This window comes from Danio rerio, chromosome 24 (assembly GCF_049306965.1).
Source record: "Danio rerio strain Tuebingen ecotype United States chromosome 24, GRCz12tu, whole genome shotgun sequence".
In the NCBI taxonomy this organism is placed as follows: Eukaryota; Metazoa; Chordata; class Actinopteri; order Cypriniformes; family Danionidae; genus Danio; species Danio rerio.
Window position 1 is genome coordinate 30442917 of NC_133199.1, and position 20754 is coordinate 30463670.

General features: G+C 33.3%; 2 protein-coding genes across 13 annotated transcripts in view; one reads left to right on the top strand and one right to left on the bottom strand.

The window, feature by feature from the left end:
* The window catches only part of si:ch211-230g15.5, a 56721-nt gene that overhangs the window by 17620 nt on the left and 18347 nt on the right, over positions 1–20754 (top strand). For 7 of the 11 annotated variants that reach the window (XM_073940832.1, XM_073940835.1, XM_073940837.1 and 4 more), the window contains one exon: positions 17178–17381. In XM_073940832.1, the coding sequence (XP_073796933.1) occupies positions 17178–17381 (204 nt within the window). Of the gene's footprint in view, positions 1–13752; positions 13838–17177; positions 17382–20754 lie in introns of those variants that run through there. The other 4 variants (XR_012399429.1, XR_012399428.1, XM_009297488.5 and 1 more) reach the window with 1 other exon arrangement.
* zgc:194621 lies at positions 3369–11244 on the bottom strand. Of its 2 annotated transcripts, none has more exons than XM_073940568.1 (5): positions 10735–11244; positions 10520–10582; positions 8411–8494; positions 7905–7978; positions 3369–7092 (listed from the first exon to the last, which is right to left on the bottom strand). In XM_073940568.1, the coding sequence occupies exons 1-5, from the start codon at positions 10745–10747 to the stop codon at positions 7075–7077; spliced, it is 252 nt and encodes an 83-aa protein (XP_073796669.1). In that variant the 5' UTR covers positions 10748–11244; the 3' UTR covers positions 3369–7074.

Below are 20754 nucleotides of genomic sequence, written 5' to 3' on the forward strand. Positions count from 1 at the left end.
TCATGCTGATAGACTCACAACGTCAATCCACAACCCGACAGCCTACGTCACCCGCCGGGCTGCCGCGGCCAGACGGCGTGATTTAGCGGAGGAAGTCTGTCTGTCTCGCAATCTGGGGGGCGTTCCTGCGTTCCTACGGGTCCCGCCTTTGGGGTGACCGCTGATTGGTGATGTTGTCTGAATGATGTCTTGTCTGTCCAATAGCGCGTCGGTTGTCGGTCGCCACTGCCAACTATAGCTATGGCAACCGTGAAGGCTGGAGGAGGAAGTCTGTCTAGAGATCAGGGTTTACGTGCGGTGAACTTACTGGAGTTGTTGAGAAGCGCGATAAAGGTGTGTGCTGATATTTACAGATCTAATAAAGCCTCAGCTTCATGCTTAAACACTGATTAACTACGCTAAATGTTTTGATGTATTTATAGGATATACAGAGCTACGGGCCATTTGTGACAATATTTTGTTCATTGTGAGTGTTAAACTTTAATATCCAATATTGAACAGTGTTTTCATATTAAATAAAGTGTTAAACTTTGTTATTCAGCTATTAATACAGTTGAAGTCAGAATTATTAGCCCCCTTGTAAAATATATTTTTAAATGATGTTTAACAGAGCAAGAAAATTTTCACAGTATGTCTGATTTCTTATTTGTTTTATTTCAGCGAGAATAAAAGCAGTTTTAAATTTTTTAAACACCATTTTAGGGACAAAATTATTAGCACATTTAAACCAAAAAAATTTCTTGATAACCTACAGAACAAACCATTGTTATACAATCACTTGCCTAATTACCGTAACTTGAAATATATCTAGTAAAATATTTACTGTCATCATGGCAAAGATATAAAAAATCTATTATTAGAAATAAGTTAATAAAACTATTATGCTTAGAAATATGTTGAAAAAATCTGCTCTCCGTTAAACAGAAATTGGGGAAAAATTAAACAAGCGGTCTAATAATTCAACTGTACATTTGATATATTTTATGGTTTTTATTTGTCTTTACTGAATTATTTCAGACAGTGGTAAACATGGTACTATAGTTTTAGTTTGGATCTCAGAATTCCCATATATTAATCTAGTTCAAGGCGGCTTTGAACTAATGTGGACTTTTAACCTACATTTTACTACCTAATAACTAGCCATATAGTGAAAGTAAATATTTATTTAATAGATCTAATAAAGCCAATTTGGATATATTGAGGTAAGGGGTGTAGCTCAAACCCGTTTGTGACAATATATAGTCGGGTGTTCGGGTGGGTCGAAAGACCCTTCATACTGACAAGTCCAGAATTTGGCTCTATATGAGCTCATTTGTCCCATTTCTGACAGTATGGCATTAATAAATTGTGGAAATATCCGAAAAAAGAAGGCTTTAAGACTAATTTAATTATTAATTATTATTAAAATGGACAAATTCTGACTGAGGAAATGAGCTGGCTAGTTTGTTACTTGCCTATAGGCTACAGTTTTTCATTTAAAACAAGTTTTAACAGATTCCTAATAGTTTTTTTTTAATGATGGATGATAATAAATTAGCATTTAAAAACTAAAAAAAAGTATTTGTCAAATTTCTTTGTTCAAAAAAATGTAATTTAATATTATATTCTATTTTAGTTTGGAAACCAGAATTCCCAAATATTAATCTACTTTAAAACAGCTTTGAACTAATGTGGACTTTTGATCTACATTTTATAGTAAACCATAGTGAGAATATATATTTATTCTCTAGTATTAATTATATCAATCATTATAATGCAACTGTAATTAACCCACAGTTAAGCCTACTTATTTGATTTAGACCAAATCTTTATTTCCCACAGTTTTTAATATAAATATGCAGGTATATTTCTAAAACAAGACAGCTATACGAATTAGAGTGAAAATACAAGCCCCATATTGTATTTCTTTAGTTTTAATGTGAAACCTGCAGAGACACATTTGCATTCTCTTTCTTCTTTGTGTCCTTTTCCATGTGCACATTAGCATGAGACAAATGGCTCTAATTTGACTTTCATTTGTGTGGAGCTTTGCATTTCTATAGTTTAGCTGCGAACATGCTGTAAGTTCACGCCGTCGGTCTGACCTCTGCCTGCATTGCTCAATTCAGAGGAAACACCCTTATATTTATAGATGTTTGTACAGTCATGAGTTATGAAGGAGCAATGTGACCATCATAAAATCCCGCTACTCATGGCTATCTTTGTGTATTTGTATAGTCAATAAAAAAGAAACCCATCCTAATTTGTAAATAGACAACTATAGATGGTTTCTTATAGATCTAAATTATCTTAACTTTTTTTAAATACCATTTTTCCGGTATTTTAATGACTTTTTGGGGTAATTTTATTTGAAATAAGTATGTATATAATTTATTTAAAGCATTTTTGAGCCTGTCTTAGATAATATTTTTACATTGAATTATTTTAGAGTCATTAGATTTTATTGATTAAAAATTTTTTTAGCTTTTATAAAAAATTTTTAATCTTAATAAAACAGAATAAAACTGAATATAACTGAATGATTAAAGGATTAAATGATTAAATCTTGCTATTTATTTTTCCTTTTTATTTAATAAATTAGTTGTTATTGTTTAATAAAATCTCCTAGCATTTCCAAAGACCCCAGCTTAAAAGTAAGCATCATAAATCATGATCGAAATCTTTGTTATTTTAAAAAACACCATTTAAGGGTCAGCATTACAAAACGTCTGCAACACTAGTTGGCCGCCGTGCATGTTTTTCAGGAAAGCTGTTGTGTTTTTCTTCAGTCTGAGACTAATTTAATGTCCTTTTTTGGGCCTTTTGGCTTTTACTTTTCATTACTTCCAGTCTCTCGGAGAAACCTTTTAAGAGTATTTTGGTGCGTTAAAATAAACAACAATTTCTTTGCTATTTTCAGAAAAATAAAGCAATAGGTCAAGTGGCAGATCTGCAGGCAAAGCAAGTGTAATTCAACTCATCCAGAAACAGACCCGTTTTTAATATCTTTTCCATTTTTAAAGCAATACAGTCACGAATGTTGAAGCAAATTATTAAATGTGTCCTAAAAAGAAGTTAATTAATATATCAAACACACTGTAATCATATAGTGGAGAAAATGTATTGCGCTTCAGCTGAATTAAAGGAATAGTTCACCCAAAATAAAAATGTATTCACAATTTACTCACTATCAAACCTTTAGGTTAATTTTTTCCACAAACGAAGATATTTGGAAGAATGCTAGCCATTTACATCCATAGATAAACAAATACTATGGAAGTCGTTAACTAGCATTTTTTTTTTATCACTACTCAAAATATCTTCTTTTGTGTTCAACAGTAGAAAGAAACAGGCCCCAAACAGTGCATGACAAGTAAATGATGACTACATTTTCATGTGAAATGATCCTTTTATTTTTCAAGGGAGGTCCATAACAATCCCTTCATTTGAATAATTTATTTGCCCTCACCTCTCATCTACCTTTCATTACGCGGTCACTCTCCCCTTGCCAAGCAACAGGACTCTGGTTCATATTATTGGAGGCTTCAAAGCAGACAGAGCCAAGAATAAACACAGAGGACAAAACAAAGACAGAAAGATCCGTGTTGCTGAGAAACAGAGGAAACAGATCAGCAGGAGCGGTGCTTGCGTCAAATAAGAGCTGAATTACTGCACTGTGCTACGCAATTGTAATAACGCAATCTGTTTGGTCACATTTGGTCACAAAAAAAAGAAACATTCTAGCAGCTTTTCATGCAGTACATTTAATAAACACTCATTATTTATTGTAAAGGATTATAGCATACAGTGGAGATCAAAATGTAAACAACCTACGTTTTCGAGGTCACTGCTTAGTTCTTTTGGAATATAGCCTTATAGCATTTGTAAAGCATATTTCTTGAGGTACATATTATAATTCATTGCAATTTTGGTAACACTTTACAATAAGGATGTATTAGTTAATAATAGTTCATGTACATTCACTGGCCACTTTATTAGGTACACCTGTAAATTTACAACGCAAATTTGTAATCAGCAAATCACATGGCAGCAACTTAATGCTGCAGTTCAAACCGAGCATCAGAATGGGTAAGAAAGGAAATTTAAGTGACTTTGAACATGGCATTGTTGTCGGTGATGGACTGGCTGGTCTGAGTATTTCAGAAACTGTTGATCTACTTGGATTTTCATGCACAACCATCTCTAGGGTTTACAGAGAATGGTCGTGAAAAGTGAAAATATCCAGTGAGCGGCAGTTCTGTGGGTGCAAATGCCTTGTTGATGCCAGAGTTCGATGCTCAGAGGTTGAAGGAGAATGGCCAGGCTGGTTCAAGTGATAGAAAGGCAACTCAAATATTTCCTTATCATGGATGTGCAGATGACAAATTTGCAGCAACTTTGTGATGCTATCATGTCAATATAGACTAAAATATCTAAGGAATGTTTCTAGTATCTTGCTGAATCTATGCCGTGAAGGATTATGGCAGTACTAGATGTATCTAATAAAGTGGCCGGTGAGTGCATTTACTAACATGAACAAACAATCAACAATACATTTATTATTGTATTTGTTGGTGTTAGTTAACATTAGTTAATAAAAATACTGTTGTTTTATTGTTTGTTTGTTAACATATGATGTGTGTAGCAATGGATGTAAAGCAAAGCACGCCAAGCATGGAACGCTAGGTAAAACACGGTAAAAAGGCACACGTATACAGCTGCTTCACGGATGATGAGTTTTAGCTCCTGGTTTAAGGGAAAATAAGGTAATTTGGTTTATTTAGATTAATGTGTAGATTAATGTCTGATTGTTGATGTTGGATTAGTGTTTTAATTTTCTGGATTCATTTGTGTTTGTTTGTTTGTTTGTTTGTTTGTTTTCTTTCTAGTTCTTATGGTAATTCATGATGCAATGATGCGCAATAGTTTTATGGAAGGTGACCAATAAACGAATCGTGAACCACCAGTGAAAGACTTGATCATGTTTTAACCAGGACGCTACATGGTGCATTAACTAATGTTAACCAGCATGAATTTGGATATTAATAGCGCATTAGTAAATGTTGTACTATGATTAATAAATTCTGTTCACTATTAGTTCATAATAGTAAATACATTAACTAATACAAACTTATTGTAAAGTGTAACCGCAATTTCATGACAATTTGTACATTTTTGAGTCAGTAACTTCTTCATATTGATTTAAACATTTTCATTCATAAATTGTAGTACGATTTGCTTATCCTTTAATGAGAGGTAGGTTTAGGGATGGGGTTTAAGAGCATGCCTTCTTTTAAAATCGTTTTGTTTTTTCATACTAAAACTGAAATAGTATGAATTTGTAGGAATTACCCACTTTTCTGACAATACATAAAGTAGTTACGTTATGGCTTGACACAAAAACTTGACAGGTCTGAAAAAAATCAGCCCTGATTTTAACCTTATTGAAATTTTTGGGAAAATCCTTGGTGACCAAGTAACTACAGTTAGTGAATTGTGGAAGAAACTGAGGCCCTTATTACACTAATACTTTTTAGTTTTAAAACACATACGTTTTGCAACGGTTACGCCATCTGTCCACACTACGGCAGAGTTTTCGAGCTTTTGAATACGCTGATGAAGCCGTTTTCATTCACAAACTGCTACTGCTCCCGGTCAGTGTGGATGGGGGAAAACGGAGACATCTGAAAACGTGGCATGGCTGCAGACATTCGCCAGGCTGCAGACATCTGATTGGGGCTTTTTCTCAGTATTAAGTACACAAAGTTCAGTCTTGCATCCTTTCATTCAGTTCAGACTTCGCAAGTTTGAAAAGGAAAACAAACTCCTGAGGACACATCAGGTAAAAACAATGTACTGTATAATGTCATTCGCATCACCCTGGCTACATTTTTTCACTGTCTTAACATTAAAATGAAAACACGATATAAGGAACTGTCGATTTTCATTTTGATATTACCAACATTAGCTGCATATTTATATAACGTCATCTTCACTGTATGCATATTTATAACAAAACGGAGCCTATCCTTTGCTTCCTTTAATTTTCATTGAAAAATATGAAACATACCCTTTCTTTCGATGAATATCAGTTTTAATAATCAATAATGGCCATTATAAAAGTATAACGTACAATAAGTTTCTACAAAACAGGAAATAAAGGCAAACCATCAGTCAAATGTGCAGAATCAGTGTACACAGATACATTAATTAATATATTAACTTATCTTTGCGCTCAGCCAAAACACATTACCTGAGAAAAAGTAATAGGTTAAAAAGACCATAAGATTGACAAGCTTAATTAAATGACATGTTTGACAATTATAGTGAGATGAAATCCATTTATCCTTGATAAACTGTCCGACCTGCGCTGCTCTTGCCTAGAGATTTGTGCTCAAAGCACCTGCTGAGACGTCCACATATGCTGCAGTGCATGCCAGTGTGTGTGGTCACGTGATGTGCGTTTTCAGCAGTGTAGTGTGTACGGAGATCTGTTCAGAAACACTAGGTGAAACACCAGTGTGGACGTGGATCTTTTTTATTCTAAAATGCTGTTTTAAAAGTAAAACGAGTGTAAACGGGGCCTGAAGGTCAGGATCACTGCAGAGCAGAGACTAGTGATGTCTGTGAGATACTTCTACTCTTCTTACTAATTATTGACAAATACATTTTATTTGTGATTTTTGATCAAGCTATAAAAATGTTGCTGTTACCAAATTTTGATTAGCTACATATAAAGTGCTTTGAGAAGCCTTATAGAAATGCCTTAGCTATTTTGTTAAACACAATTTTACAACCATGATATATATACACCTAAAACAATTCAAACAGTGAAAATTAAATTTCCTTTAATCTTGATCTCCACTTTACATTCAGTTTGTCAATATACTATGCTTCTATGACACCACCCAGACTCATGTGCTTTACATTTCACAGATATTCATAAATATTAATTTAGAACATAAGGTCACATCAGGAGGTCCAATGAGTTTAGCTGCACTTTTCAAACTTAAACACAAAGTAAATATAAATATGTTCTGCTGTGGGCAGTTTTCTAACTGGTCTAGCTTTGTTCTTGCACAGCTTAAGAAGTTTCTAAAACACAGTTTTAACCTGAAAGGGAAAAAAAGACAATCATGAGATCCTCATAGTTATATTATACACCATAACAATGATTTCATACAACATTACTGGAGCATTTTTTGCAATGAAGAACTGTTTACATTTTTCTGTCTAAAAATTGTTTAATGTCTGACTTAAAATTTTATATTTGCAATTGGTGAGTGAAAAAGTCCTACATTCATTTTTTTAGCATATATAGAGAATGGAAATCAATATCACAGCCACCATGCTGATACAGAGACAACAAATACACGGTTTTGGTAACTGTGAAACAGTTCAGTTTTGCACAAACAATTTTTTTCTTGCTTGTTCAAACTTATTTAACTTAAATAAAACTTATTTAAAAGTTTATTTTAAATGTATTTAAAATAAACTGAAACAACAAAAATAGTAAGAAATTTATAGGACAACTTAATTGTTTTATGTTAAATCCACTTAAATTTGTTAAGTTAACTTAATGGTCTCAGACTCAGAAAATCAGAAAATACGGCTTTTAAAATGCTGTCATTTTTTTTAGATACAAGTACTAATAAAATGTGGAATTATTACTCATGTCACAATACATTTCTAATACCAGTAAATTTAGAAACCAAAAATTAAGACATTTTCCATTAGAATGGCTAGAAATTAGGGTAAAAAGCAAGCATTCACCATTCTAACTTGTTTTTGTATATAGTCATTTAAGTATATTATAAAATATCTACATTCACCACTACTTATTCCAGTAACTCATAGGGTTGTGATATCAAATTCTCATTTTGGAGAACTTTCGAGTTTGTTCCTCATCATTACTGTGATCTCACCTGCTTTTGTCTTCTCTTGATTTGCAAGTCTTGTTGTTGCTTTGCCCTGACCTCTTCCAGAGTTAAGCATCCACCTGCAGAAGTGGCAAGTATGGTTAAACAAAGTCTAAGAATTGTTGTTTTCAATGAGAAATATTGATGTACAGTACAGTATATTTACTCACTGAAAAAACATGTCTGTCAAGAAAAATCATAATCCTGGTATTGTTGTTTTTGTTAATTATTATTAACTTGCATTTTATGAGTCCCCAAGGATTATTGTTTAATCTAAAAAAAAAGCTTCTACTAAAACATCGCATACTTGGATGACCTAGGCTGAGTCAATGAAAAGCATATTTTTGGTGAACTTTCTCTTCAAGCGTTTGTCATGGTTTTATTCTTGCGTGCATAGCTCCCTCTAGTGGTTCTAGTGGTTTTATCAAAGCATTTATTTCGGGTCTTTTCAAACAGACTCATGAGCAAGCCTCTCAAATTTGTTTTCTGGTTAGTTTGGTTGAATGACTCACCCACAGTACTAGGAGATATGGAAATATAACCCATGGCCCGACTCAAGCGCAGATCCTCCAGAGCTGCCAGTTCTGCTTCTGCTTCTGGTAAACAGTGAATCAGCGAGTGTTTAAGTTTCACGACAGCTTTAACCTTTCATGATTTAATCAAACTACATTTATTTTGGTCATTTTCTCAGAATTTCAGTGTTGAAATCTCATGTAAAAAAATATGTTGATTTAAGGATTGATTCTATATTATTTATACAAGGCAAAAATATAGCGAAATGATCTGACTTTCTGTTCTGATTAACTTTTTAATGTCCTTAATTTGTGGGGGAAAAACACAAACCTTAATAATTAGAGCCAGATTATATTAAAGATAAATGTTAATTATATTTAAATACTTATACCAACTAAATAGAAAATCTTAATTTCAAAACTAATAATTAGGGGACATTATGTTATTGAGAAATAAACTAAAAGACTTTAAAGGATAAGTTTATAAACAAACATTTTAGAGAAAATATGACATTTAAAGGGATAATTCACACAAAAAACTAACATTATTTCATTACCATATACTCACAGTCAAGTGGTTTTAAATCTTTATGAATTCCTTTCTGTTGGACAAGATATAAGAAATTTTGAAGAATGCTGGAAACAAGCAGCCTTTGAAACCCATATTAGAAAAAAAAATATTGAAGTCAAGGGTTGCTCCTTTCCAACATTCTTCAAAACATCTTCATTCATTTTTCATCTTTATTCTTCAGAAGTAACTCAGATGGGTTTGGAACAATTTGAGTAAAAATCTTAATATGGAATTTAAGCCTTGTGTACTGTTCAAATGTATCCTTTGGTTATGTTCAGGAAAAAAAACATCCACTGATTTAAACTGCTGTAAAACTGCACCAGATAAATGTTTTTTATTTATTTTGCATAAACCTGTTAATCAACCTCAGTCCTGATCAAAAACTACTAAATTGCTTAGAAAAATACAGGATTTTAACTCTTTAATTTCCAAATACATAAATGATGTCATTGATTTGGTGAAAAAAAACACAAAATGGCGTATTTTTAATATAAAAAGTAATTGTGGACTGGATTTATTTAACCTTTTATCACAGTCTTGGACATGTGAACAATTAGTCACAACATGCATTGTTAGATTTTCACATTTTCTCCCTAATTTACTGTTGGTGACGGTTTTTGCCCCATTGACTTCCATCTTAACCACATTTGATGGTCCATAAACACACAGTCTTTGTTTTTGTTTACTTCATGTAGTTCTGAGAGCTGAGCTGAGGTGAAAATCTAAGCTTTATTTTTTGCACAGGCCTATCTAAAGGGTTAATGGTGCCAACTCATGGTCAATTTTACAAATTACAAATTTTACCTCTTCCCAACATGGAAAACCACTAACAATCAAAAATGCATGATTATAGGGTGTCATGGTTTTGTAATCAAAACAATTTGGTTATAATGGAAGTCAATGGGGCAAAAACAGCCACCAACAGTAAATTAGGGAGAGAAAAGAATCAATCACAAAAAACATGAAAGGCAGTGTTGTTTTACATGTCCAAATACTTTAATAAAAAGTAAAAATAATTCCAGTCCACAATTACTTTTTATGTTGAAAATATGTCATTTTGTGTTTTTTACACCAAATTAGTGAAATCCTGTACTTTTCTCAGCAATTTAGTAGTTTTGATCAGGACTGAGGTTGATTAACAGATTTATGAAAAACATTTAAACAAATATTCATCTGATGTTTTTTTTTTTTTTTTTTTTTTTTTTTTTTTTACAGCAGTTTAATTTAGATTCATCCCAAATGGATAGTAAATTTGCCCAAAGTGTATTGTTGAGTTTTATTATTATTATTTTTCAGGGCAATTATTCAAAATAAGGTTGGTCACCAAAAATAATTCTGCTAAGCGGAAACAGAAAAAGTTATGGTTAAATTAAGACTCAAAATCCCCCCAGAGTGGATGAAAACATCCCCAACAGAGTACATAAGGGTTAAAGATTCTTCTTTTTCACGTCTTCATTTTTAAGAAAGAAAGAAAGAAAGAAAAAAGAAAGAAAGAAAAAAGAAAGAAAGAAAGAAAGAAAGAAAGAAAAGCTAAGTACCTACTTTCCTGAATATCTTGTCTTTTCCTTGGATTCGGTGCAAATACTGTAAACGCTTTCTGACTGTCACAAAAACAGAAAATGGTCAATATACCAAAAGCCGTTATTTGCATAAACAAAACAAGCTCTAAAGCATGTACTACGGCAATTAACCAGTTTAATGCTGCTGCTTGGATTAAGTCCTGATTCACCATATGTTTCTGAGGCAGTCTTACCTGTGGATTTCATAAAGCGCGTGAGAATATGTTTTTGGCTTTGGCTGTTCCTTCGGTGCACATTTGGACGGTTTTGTCCTCGGTGAAGTCTCGGTCGGTTTTGTTTTCATCGCTTTATTGCTTCTCTCCGTTGTTTTGGGTTTATACTCCGTGTGATGGGTGCATCTTGGGCAGCTCGATGCCCTGTTTTTGCGGTGAGCGGCATCTCTGCCTCTGACTGCGGGTGTTATTTCAACTGGAATCGCTTTCTTGTTCGAATGCTTGGCATTCGTTGCAACGGATTTCGGGTTTAGAAGTCTCGTGTCCGGCATATTTACAATTATATATTATCATTGATCCATTAACCTGTCTTTAACCGAACAAATGTCCCTTTCTTGAACGCACCGGTTTCAACCAGCGAGATAAAATTCGGTATTTTCATTAAGAAGAGCCAGAATCAGATAAGAGAAAGTCTCAAAGTTGTGCGTGTTGGGTTTTGTGGACAATCCCGCAACCTCGTGTGATCCGATTAATGAGCTCAAGGCACACTGGCCAATGTGGTGACCTCATGGTAACCTAGTAACCAGACCCAGTAACCAATACCGCAACAACATGCTAGCTTACTTTGTCATGCTACTCCTAATGAATTACCGTTTTAGAATTAATATGAATTGCTGATTAAAAAGGCATCCTATTTTGTAGCGATCTGTTGTTGGAGTTCATCCATTCATTTTCTTTTTGGCTTTGTCCCTTTATTAATCTGTGGTTGCCACAGCGGAATAAAATGGCAACTTATCCAGCATATGTTTTGCGCAGCGCATGCCCTTCCAGCTGCAACCCATCACTGGGAAATGTTCTTGAAGTTTCGCAAGCCAAATTGACTTTTAGTGACAGTGTTTTCAGTTCCATTTAAAAGTAGGCTAATATAGGCTAAATCACTTTAAAAAAAAAATTTTTTTTTTAAATCTAAAATATATATAAATGTGTTACTAGTTTTTAAGCAAAGCAAAGTGGAATTATGTTGTCATTCTTGCATTTTTTAGGTTAAGGTATGCTTTATTACTTTAAAAGTAAAGGTATAGTAAAAATAACTGCATAATAACCTTAAAATACAGTGCTCAGCATAAGTCACACAATATGCATTTACAGAGTATTGAAGCCAAATTTGGAGCTTATCTAACAAAATAACTTATGATAATGGCCCAGAACCTAGTACACCCAAATTTATAGAAAAATATTAAATACAAATTTAAAAAGAGGAAAAATCAAGAAAAGCAAAAAATAATTTGAAAAATGTAGTTGAAATGTTGTAGGTTGTCTTTTTTTGTGTGTAATATTTAGCTTGATTTAATTGTATCAATTTCCAATTTTTAAACATGTTTGGTGACTAAAGTATTATTTTAATAAATATATCTGTTAAATAAACCTGTTTTGTTTAAATGCACCAAAATACATTGCCTTTATTCACTGAGAAATGGATAAAAATATACATTTTCAAAATAGGGTGTACTCAGTTCTGCTGAGAACGGTATGCTTTAAATAATTTTGATTTTACAATATGAAATGCTGGAAAATGTGATGACTATGTGATCTGAACAGGGATGAGGTAAGCAGTTAGGGCCCCGAATTAGGGGGCCCCGACCAATGCCAAGAATCCTACAATAATTGAATAGCTCTTTTAAACATTTTCTATCATATGTTGTAAAATCTGTCTACCATTAGAAATTAACGGTACTTCTTTTCAAAACCAGGAGCCCCCATGAATGTTCCTTCCCTAACAGCACATGCAAATATTAAAACTATAAAATATTAAATATTTTTTTAAATATTAAAATCTTTCTTAATAAATATACATTTGACCCCCACCCCTCCCCTTATAAAGGTTCATACCACTGATGCATTCAATTGCGCCAGTCAATGGTAGGAAAAATATCATTCAACAGTCTGAAACTGGCAGGTCTAGAGCACCGATGCATCTTAAGTATTCACAAAACACGTTTCCTGTACAATAGGCGTATAAAAGTCAGAATTATTAGCCCTCCTTGATTTTTTTTCTTTTTTAAATATTTCCCAAATGATGTTTAACAGAGCAAGGAAATTTTCACAGTATGTCTAGTAATATTTTTTCCTCTGGAGAAAGTATTATTTGTTTTATTTCGGTAAGAATAAAAGCAGTTTTACATTTTTTTAAAAAAACATTTTAAGGTAAAAATTATTAGCCCTGCTAATCTATATATTTTTTGATAGTCTACAAAACAAACCATCATTATAGAACGACTTTTCCCAAATGCCTTCAAATGTCACTTTAGGCCGTATAGAAGTGTCTTGAAAAATATCTAGTCAAATATTATTTACTGTCATCATGGCAAAGATGAAATAAATCAGTTATTAGAAATAAGTTATTAAAACTATTATGTTTAGAAATGTGTTTTAAAAATCTGCTCTCCAATAAACAGAAATTGGGGAAAAAATAAACAGGGGGCTAATAATTCTGACCTCAACTGTATCTGCCTGTAGCCTAAAAAAGAAAAAATAGACTCATAATTTGTATAGTTTGACCTACAGAAACCTCTAAAATAGTCACTAAATATCCCTCAAAACACTGAAAATTTAAATCCATAAATTTGATTCACTGAAGCATGTCACCAAACTACCTAAAAAGTTGACCCCACCCCCAATCGTCAATGTAGGCTATAATTCGCACACTGTTGATCTCAGATAAATTCATAAATTGTTCTTTACTAGTGGAAAAGCGTTTTTCAGATTATAAAAATGTTTTTTCACATGAAAAAAAAAAAGATAGTTGCCTAAAAAACTTTTCTCACTTTGTGGAAAGAGGCATCACTGTAAAACCCTGTTTTTATTGATCTGGTGCTAATATTTTTAAGATTGTGTGTGCATAAATGCAAGCATTTTAAAACTAATACAAAGTGCACAGATATTTCAGAAAAGCAGAAGCGCGCGGTCCTCCTACACTGTAAGCGGTGCTCTAACATTCGCCGCCCTGATGAATTTCTATCGGTCTCTACTTTTACCTTTGACGCATTAGGACATGACGGGATTGTAGCAGTCGCTGAAAACGGTCAGCGTGTGATGGGAGATCTACCCCGTTGACTTCGGACAGGTAGGATTACCCTCCACGGCCATTTATTAGTCACGAAAAGATGCATGTTTTGGCAAGCTCTGCGACCGGCTCGGTTGGAAGAGAGGAGCGCGCACGCTCGCGCACAGAGAGGAGCATCATCATTTTCCCTTTTGACTTTCATTTTGTGTATTTCGATTCGCGACAAGTTACGCTGATTTGTCGCCGTGCACATTTCGTGCACTCGATAAAATGCAGCCGCTTTTATATATCTATGACGCCGCGCCATCATTTAGGGAAGTGCAGGTCTTCAGGGACGCGCTGGGGGCTCTAGCTGTCACCGCACGAACACACGCCCATTTTCAATATATGACCAAAATAATGAACATTGGATGCAAATGCACCGACACTGTCGTGTTTAGCGGGCTCCCAGTACGACCTGTACGTTTGTTTTTAGTGCGAATTCGGCAGCCCCCTTATAGGCCGTCGTGATGCTACGACAAGCACGGGGATGTTTTGGGGAGTCACAGTGGGTGTTTATTCAGAAATGACTGCGGCTCGCACATAAACATTGAAAACACGCGTGGCTTTCTGGCACCTGTGCGCGCCGCGCTCCTTGGTATGTGTCCATTAATGTCGTCCAGCTTTCACGGTTATCGCACCGAGAGTCTGGTAAACCTTTATGTTCAATAACTACACCAATGCTTCATTTACACGGAGGTTTTTAATTCTATGGCTCGTATGAGACAAAGGGCAGAGCGTTAGTCGTGGTTACGGTACAGGCATGGCGCAATATCGCGTTATTAATGTAACCCATGTGTCTTGTTTTTAGCAGAAATGCTCATATGCTTCGTTTTTGTTTAGCCGCGGCCTGGTGTGAGCTCCAGTGATAACACTGTACAATTTGGGTTGCCCACGTTAAAGCAAAAACGTGCATGTGATTGCGTGAACTTAAAAACACAGTGATGATATTTCAAACACTACGAGACATGTTTTGGTGGTTTGTTTTATTTACTTGCTAACTGAATTATAAAATCGCGTGTTGTTGATATATTGATCTACTAATGCAAAGCACATCACAGTCATCAACACAAGCACAACACATGTATATATACATGTATATATATATACACACACAAACACACACACACACATATATATATATAAATAAATATATATATATATATATATATATATATATATATATATATATATATATATATAGGTTGCACATCTGTATAATAATTTAGCCTGTTAAACATTCATTTGAATTTAATGCAAAAAACATAAAAGAATAAATCAAAATAATATATTTTATTTGTGATTCTATGGTAATTTATGTGGTAGACAGTGTAATTTACTGTTTAAATGTTACTTTGTTAAGTGGAAAACACATGTGTAAGATTATTTCTAGATGGTTTAATGTCATTTTCAGTCTGTTCAGTCTGTCTTTTACACAAATGTTTTACAATACCTGGGTCAAAGTCGAAACAGAGTTTTGTAGCTCTTCATAACATAACAGTGTTATAAATGTGATACCGGTTTACATCATTTCTGTGCATTTAATAAGAACAGATAAAGAATCATTTGATGACTATTTAGGGATCCCCGCTATCCAAACCACTACTCTTTTTTTTATCAGCAATAAGATCTTAATCATTTAAAAATGTAAAATTGATCTTTTTTTTATGTGTTGTCCGTTGTTTATATTTAAACTTTTTTCACAAAGTATTTTGAAACATCAAAGTTGCATTTATTTGAATTGAAAGTTTTGTCTTAGATTGTAGCACACATATTGGGCATGAGCTAGTATAAGTTTCTGACAGTATGATAATTTTGGATAAAAATATCACAGTTTCACGGTATTATGATCACTGCTCTAAAATATATTCTTTTTAAATGTGTTAGTAAAAAACAACAACTTTTCCCCCTTTGAATACAATATATTTAATTTTAGGAAACATAATATTTTGGAACAGTAAACATGTTGGGCTAAATAGTTTAAATAAATCCTTGACCTCTGCTGTCTTCATTAGTTTCAAATACACAGATTTCTTCACAATACATGAAAAAACACTTTAAAAACCTTTACATATACATTATGAATGGTATAACATAATATTTTTGCGGTTTTAATACCTTGATTTTTTTTAAACCGCGGTAAGCCTTGAAACCCATGACTATTATCCCATGCCTATTACATAGTTGTTTCAAGTGTAGGCTATTATAGGTATACTATGTTCATGTGTAGGTATGCTTTGTTCAGTTTAGCATTTGTTTTTGTAAACTTCAACCTTTTTATTACACATTTATGACAGCATTTGCAACTGTATGATAGCTGAATCATGAAACTGCTTATTTTTCTGCTATTGATCTGCAGAACACTGTTTCATATTCATACTACTTATTGTGCAGAATCCGATTAAAATGTTATTTTCTAATAGAAATACAGTACATTTTGATATGCAACCTCGTTTAAACCTGATGCACTGTTAAAAAAAACTGAATGAAACATATTACAGGGTATCCGCAGGGTCTTAAAAAGTCTCAAAATGTCTATACCTTAATTTTAGGCCTTAACAAGTCTTCAATTTGCTGAAACATACTGTTTTTTTTAACAGGTCTTAATTTTAATTAAGAGGTATAATTCATGGATTGACATTTTTATGTATCACAAAGCGTTATGTGTGCAAACTTTTAAAAAAAAATTATTTTACTTATGACTTTTATGGTGAATTACAGTAAAAAAAAAAAAGACAAAACAATTTCAAAAAGTATAGATAGTATCATTCTTAGCACATACAATGAAAAAAAAACAAAACAAGCAAAAAACATACCAACAAATATAAAGGTAAACAATAATGTGGGTTAACAAAAAACACCAATTGTACAATCTGTATCACACAATACACTCTACTTTGCACTGAGGAAAGAAAAATAATCAATTTGCTGGAACAAGGACTTGGTCTATATTTGACAATAAAACATGTTCTTTTATACATTTCTTAAATGGGTCCCAAACTTTCTTAAAGTGGTTAGAAGAATTATGCGAACAAACTTTCAGTCCAATTCAGTAGACTTCAAGGTTTCTCGTTTTCCTTTGTCATCTTGTGCATAAGCAGAGTTTATTTCAAACTCTTTGATTGACTTAAGACTCATCTTACATAAGGTCACAAGACAGGCCCTGTAAGCAAATACAGTAAAACTGTTGGAAATTTGCATGTTCAGCTTGAGTCCATAGACAAATTACCTTTGCATGAACTTCTCTAGATAATATATCTCTTACTACAGTCAATTGCACTGGGATGGGGACTTTTACTAATATTGTTTAGCTTGTTTTAGTTTTAGTAGGCATGCCTACTCATGATGAACTTTCTTTCAGCTTCTTGTGTCCAGATTCTGTGGAACAATGGACAAGGAGCCCCAAACGAAAGCAGAACCCGCAAAGAGCACAGTCAACACCACGAGCACCACAACGGTGAACCCTTCCCATCAGGCCAATGGCACCCCAAAAACACCTCCTGCGCTCACGACTGTGACCACCTTCCACAACCAGCCCTCCCCAACCAACAGAAAAGTGGTGCAGGTATGAGTTCACTCTGTTACCAAAAGCGATTGTACACCCCAGAAGATATTTTTGCTTCTGCTTCAAACTACTTAAAATAAGCTGAAACAACACAATTCTTGAGTTTTTTAGGGAACAACTTAATTGCTTTATGTTCAATGAACTTAAAATTGTAAAAACCTTTAAGGGACATGAAGGGATTGTGTGGAACCCAGCACTTTTTACAGTGTATACAGACTGAAAGAAATGTGTGTAAATACTACAGAAAAGATGAATGTAATTATAACAATAAAGGGATAGTTCATCCAAATATTGCTCATTACTTACTCACCCTCATGTAGTTCAAAATCTTATTTTATGTTGGACACAGCAAAAGATGTATTGAAGAATGTTGGAAGTCATTGTCATCCATAGTAGGGGCAAAATACAATGTAAGTCAATTGCTTCTGGCTTCCAACATTCTTTTAAGTGTCTACCTTTGTGTTTAACAGAAGAAAGGCGTTTCAAACTAGTTTGGAACAAGTAATAGATGACAACATTTTCATTTCTGAGTGAACTGTTCCTTTAAGTAATTTAGTTGAGCTGGGAAATTGATATGGAACCAATAGAGAAAACTTTGACCTCTAATACAGAATGAAAAATGTTCATGAATTAATACAGCAATGACATGTAATTTCTACATCGAATAATTTAGATTCATTAGAAACTTGTAAATATTTTTACTTAGAATTGGAATAAAATGAGGAAATATAAAAGTAAGAAAATTTAAACAAGAAAATTAAAAAGTTAAATCTACTTTTTAATTTTTAATCCTGGAGTTTCAATCATGCACTGAGCAGTTTCATTATTTTGACAGGTGTATTTACATTGATTTGTCATTGCATGTGTTGTTGGGAGTAGTGGCTTATTGTTTTTTGACATCTCTGGAGATCATTTTGTGATAAAATGACATTCATGATAAAAAAAAAACATTGATTGTTGCTTCATTGTGTATTATGAACCAAATATTGAATTACCTCAGATGTGTTGGTGTGTCAAATTGACTAACAAAAATCTACTCTGTTGTTTGCTTAAATGTTTAAAAGCATGACTTTATTACAACTTATTTAATATTTAATATGTATTTACTATGTAATATTGTTTTAATTAAACATACAAAAGAGAATAAAATGTACTTAAAACAGAAGAAACATCAAATGAGTAAAACAAAAAGAAAAATGACAAACTTAGTTGAGCAATTAAGTAATTCATTCATTTTCCTTCGGCTTAGTCCCTTTATTCAACCGGGGTCGCCACAGAAGAATGAACCGCCAACTTATTCAGCATGTGTTTTTACACAGTGGATTCCCTTCCCGCTGCAACTAGGCATGGGCCGGTATAAGATTCTGATAGTATGATAACCTTGGATTAAAAATATCTCGGTATTGTGATTACTTCTTTAAATATATTCTTTTTAAATGTCTGGGTAAAAAACAAAAACTTTTTTCCCCTTTGAAAACAATATATTTGATTTTTTTTAAAGATTTACAATATTTTGGAAAATTAAACATGTCAGGCTAAATAATTCAAATGAATCATTGACCTCTGCTGTCTTCATTAGTTTTAAAAGCACAGATTTCTTTACAATTTAAAACGGCATCTTTGTATATTTTTCTGCTGAAGATACTGTTGTCCTAAAAAAAAAAAAAAAAAAAAAAAATGTAAAAAAAAAAATGTAAATAAATAATCTAACACATACCTTAGGAACGGTATAACAGAATTTTTGCGGTTTTAAAACGTAGACTTTTACAAACCACGGTATACCTTGAAAAGGGTTATCGTCCCATGCCTAGCTGCAACCCAGTACTGGGAAACACCCATACACTCTCACATTCACAAACACATACACTTAAACTAACCACACCAACTGAACCAGCGACCTTCTTGCTGTGAGGCGATTGTGCTAATCACTGAGCCCCCATATCACCAATTTTTAAAGTCACTTTAGTTTTTTATTCAGTATATTTGTAACTCAAATAGCTTTCAGAAAATGTAAAAGCATTTACAAAAAAAACTAATAATAATGTAAATGTTTATTCCTGTACTACTGACTTAACCAGAGCTATTTACAGGAGCAAAAAAAAATATCATTATTGCTTTTTTAAACGTAAGACATTTTTAAAAACATTTATGGACATTTAAAAATATCAGAAATATCAGCAGACTGTACTTTGTGACAGACTTCCATTTTCAGATATGATTGAGTGCTAATTTTGTTTGTCTGTGTTTAGTCAGTGGTGGAAAGAGTACTGAAAAATCTCACTCAAGTAAAAGTACTATTACTTCCCAAAAATGTAGTGCAAGTAAAGTAAAAGTATCTGTTGTAAATATTAACACTTGTAACAGTAAAAGTAGCACTTTTAAAAGTACTCGAGTTGTAGGTAGTGAGTAATGCACTGTGAAAGTCTAATGAGTTTACATGCAATTGTTACGTTGCACGTGTGAGAAAACGTAATTTTCTGTAGTTTATTTAGTTATTGTTTAAGGCCGTTTCAGTCATCATACATCCGTCATCCTGTTTAAACAGTCTCTGGGTTATTGCGTGTGAGGATTTTGGACGTTGTCTTGTACACTTTTACTGCATCCAAATGGTTAGCTGCATTTATATAGCACCAATGTCTTGAGGCAGTTCAGTATGATGCAATTTAGTTTCTATATGCGTTTTGATTGGACAGGAATCACAGGACTTGGAATCACAGAAATTGTTCTACTTTAGCCAATAATATAGACAGGAAAAAATAAAGTAGTGACTCCAGTTTGAAGGAAAGTAGTGGAGTAAACGTACCAATACTGCACTAAAAATGTAGGGAAAGTAAAAGTACACATTTTTAAAACTACTTGGTAAATTACAATTGCTGAGGAAAAACTAATTAATTACAGTACTAGTTTGAGTATTTGTAATTTGTTACTTTACACCACTGTATTTAAGTCACCTATAGTTAACGAAGTGACACTTTAAACAAGTGTCCGAAAGAGTATTTGAAGAAAAGTGATATGCTGATCATTACTTTGCACTGAACTTTCTCAATGGAGCATTGCGTTTTTAACTATCCATCCTGTGCAGATCTGAAAAAGCAGCGGTGGTAGGTGAACTTTTTTTTACCACAGGATGTTCTAAATATACAACAGTATGTGAAACATGACGAAGAATAATTTTATTTATTTGTATGGATTTTAACTGCTATTCAATGTCATTATCCATTTGCTGCTATTTCACTATATGCTAAAGTTCCTAAAGTGGCAGTAAACCTAAATAGAAGGGTGGTCATCGTTCACTTTCACTTTCTTTTTTGGTTCATTTACTGTATTTACTCTGTGTGGGTTTGAGCAAAATGTTCATATTTGTTTTATCCTA

What these genes read in the sequence shown, in the direction of transcription:
- zgc:194621 (XM_073940568.1), bottom strand. An exon ending in CAAGATATTCAGGAAAGTAG is followed by an intron (nt 8,495 to 10,519) that starts GTACTTAGCTTT and finishes ACTGTTTACCAG; the next exon opens with AAGCAGAAGCAGAACTGGCA. An exon ending in CATATCTCCTAGTACTGTGG is followed by an intron (nt 7,979 to 8,410) that starts GTGAGTCATTCA and finishes CCACTTCTGCAG; the next exon opens with GTGGATGCTTAACTCTGGAA.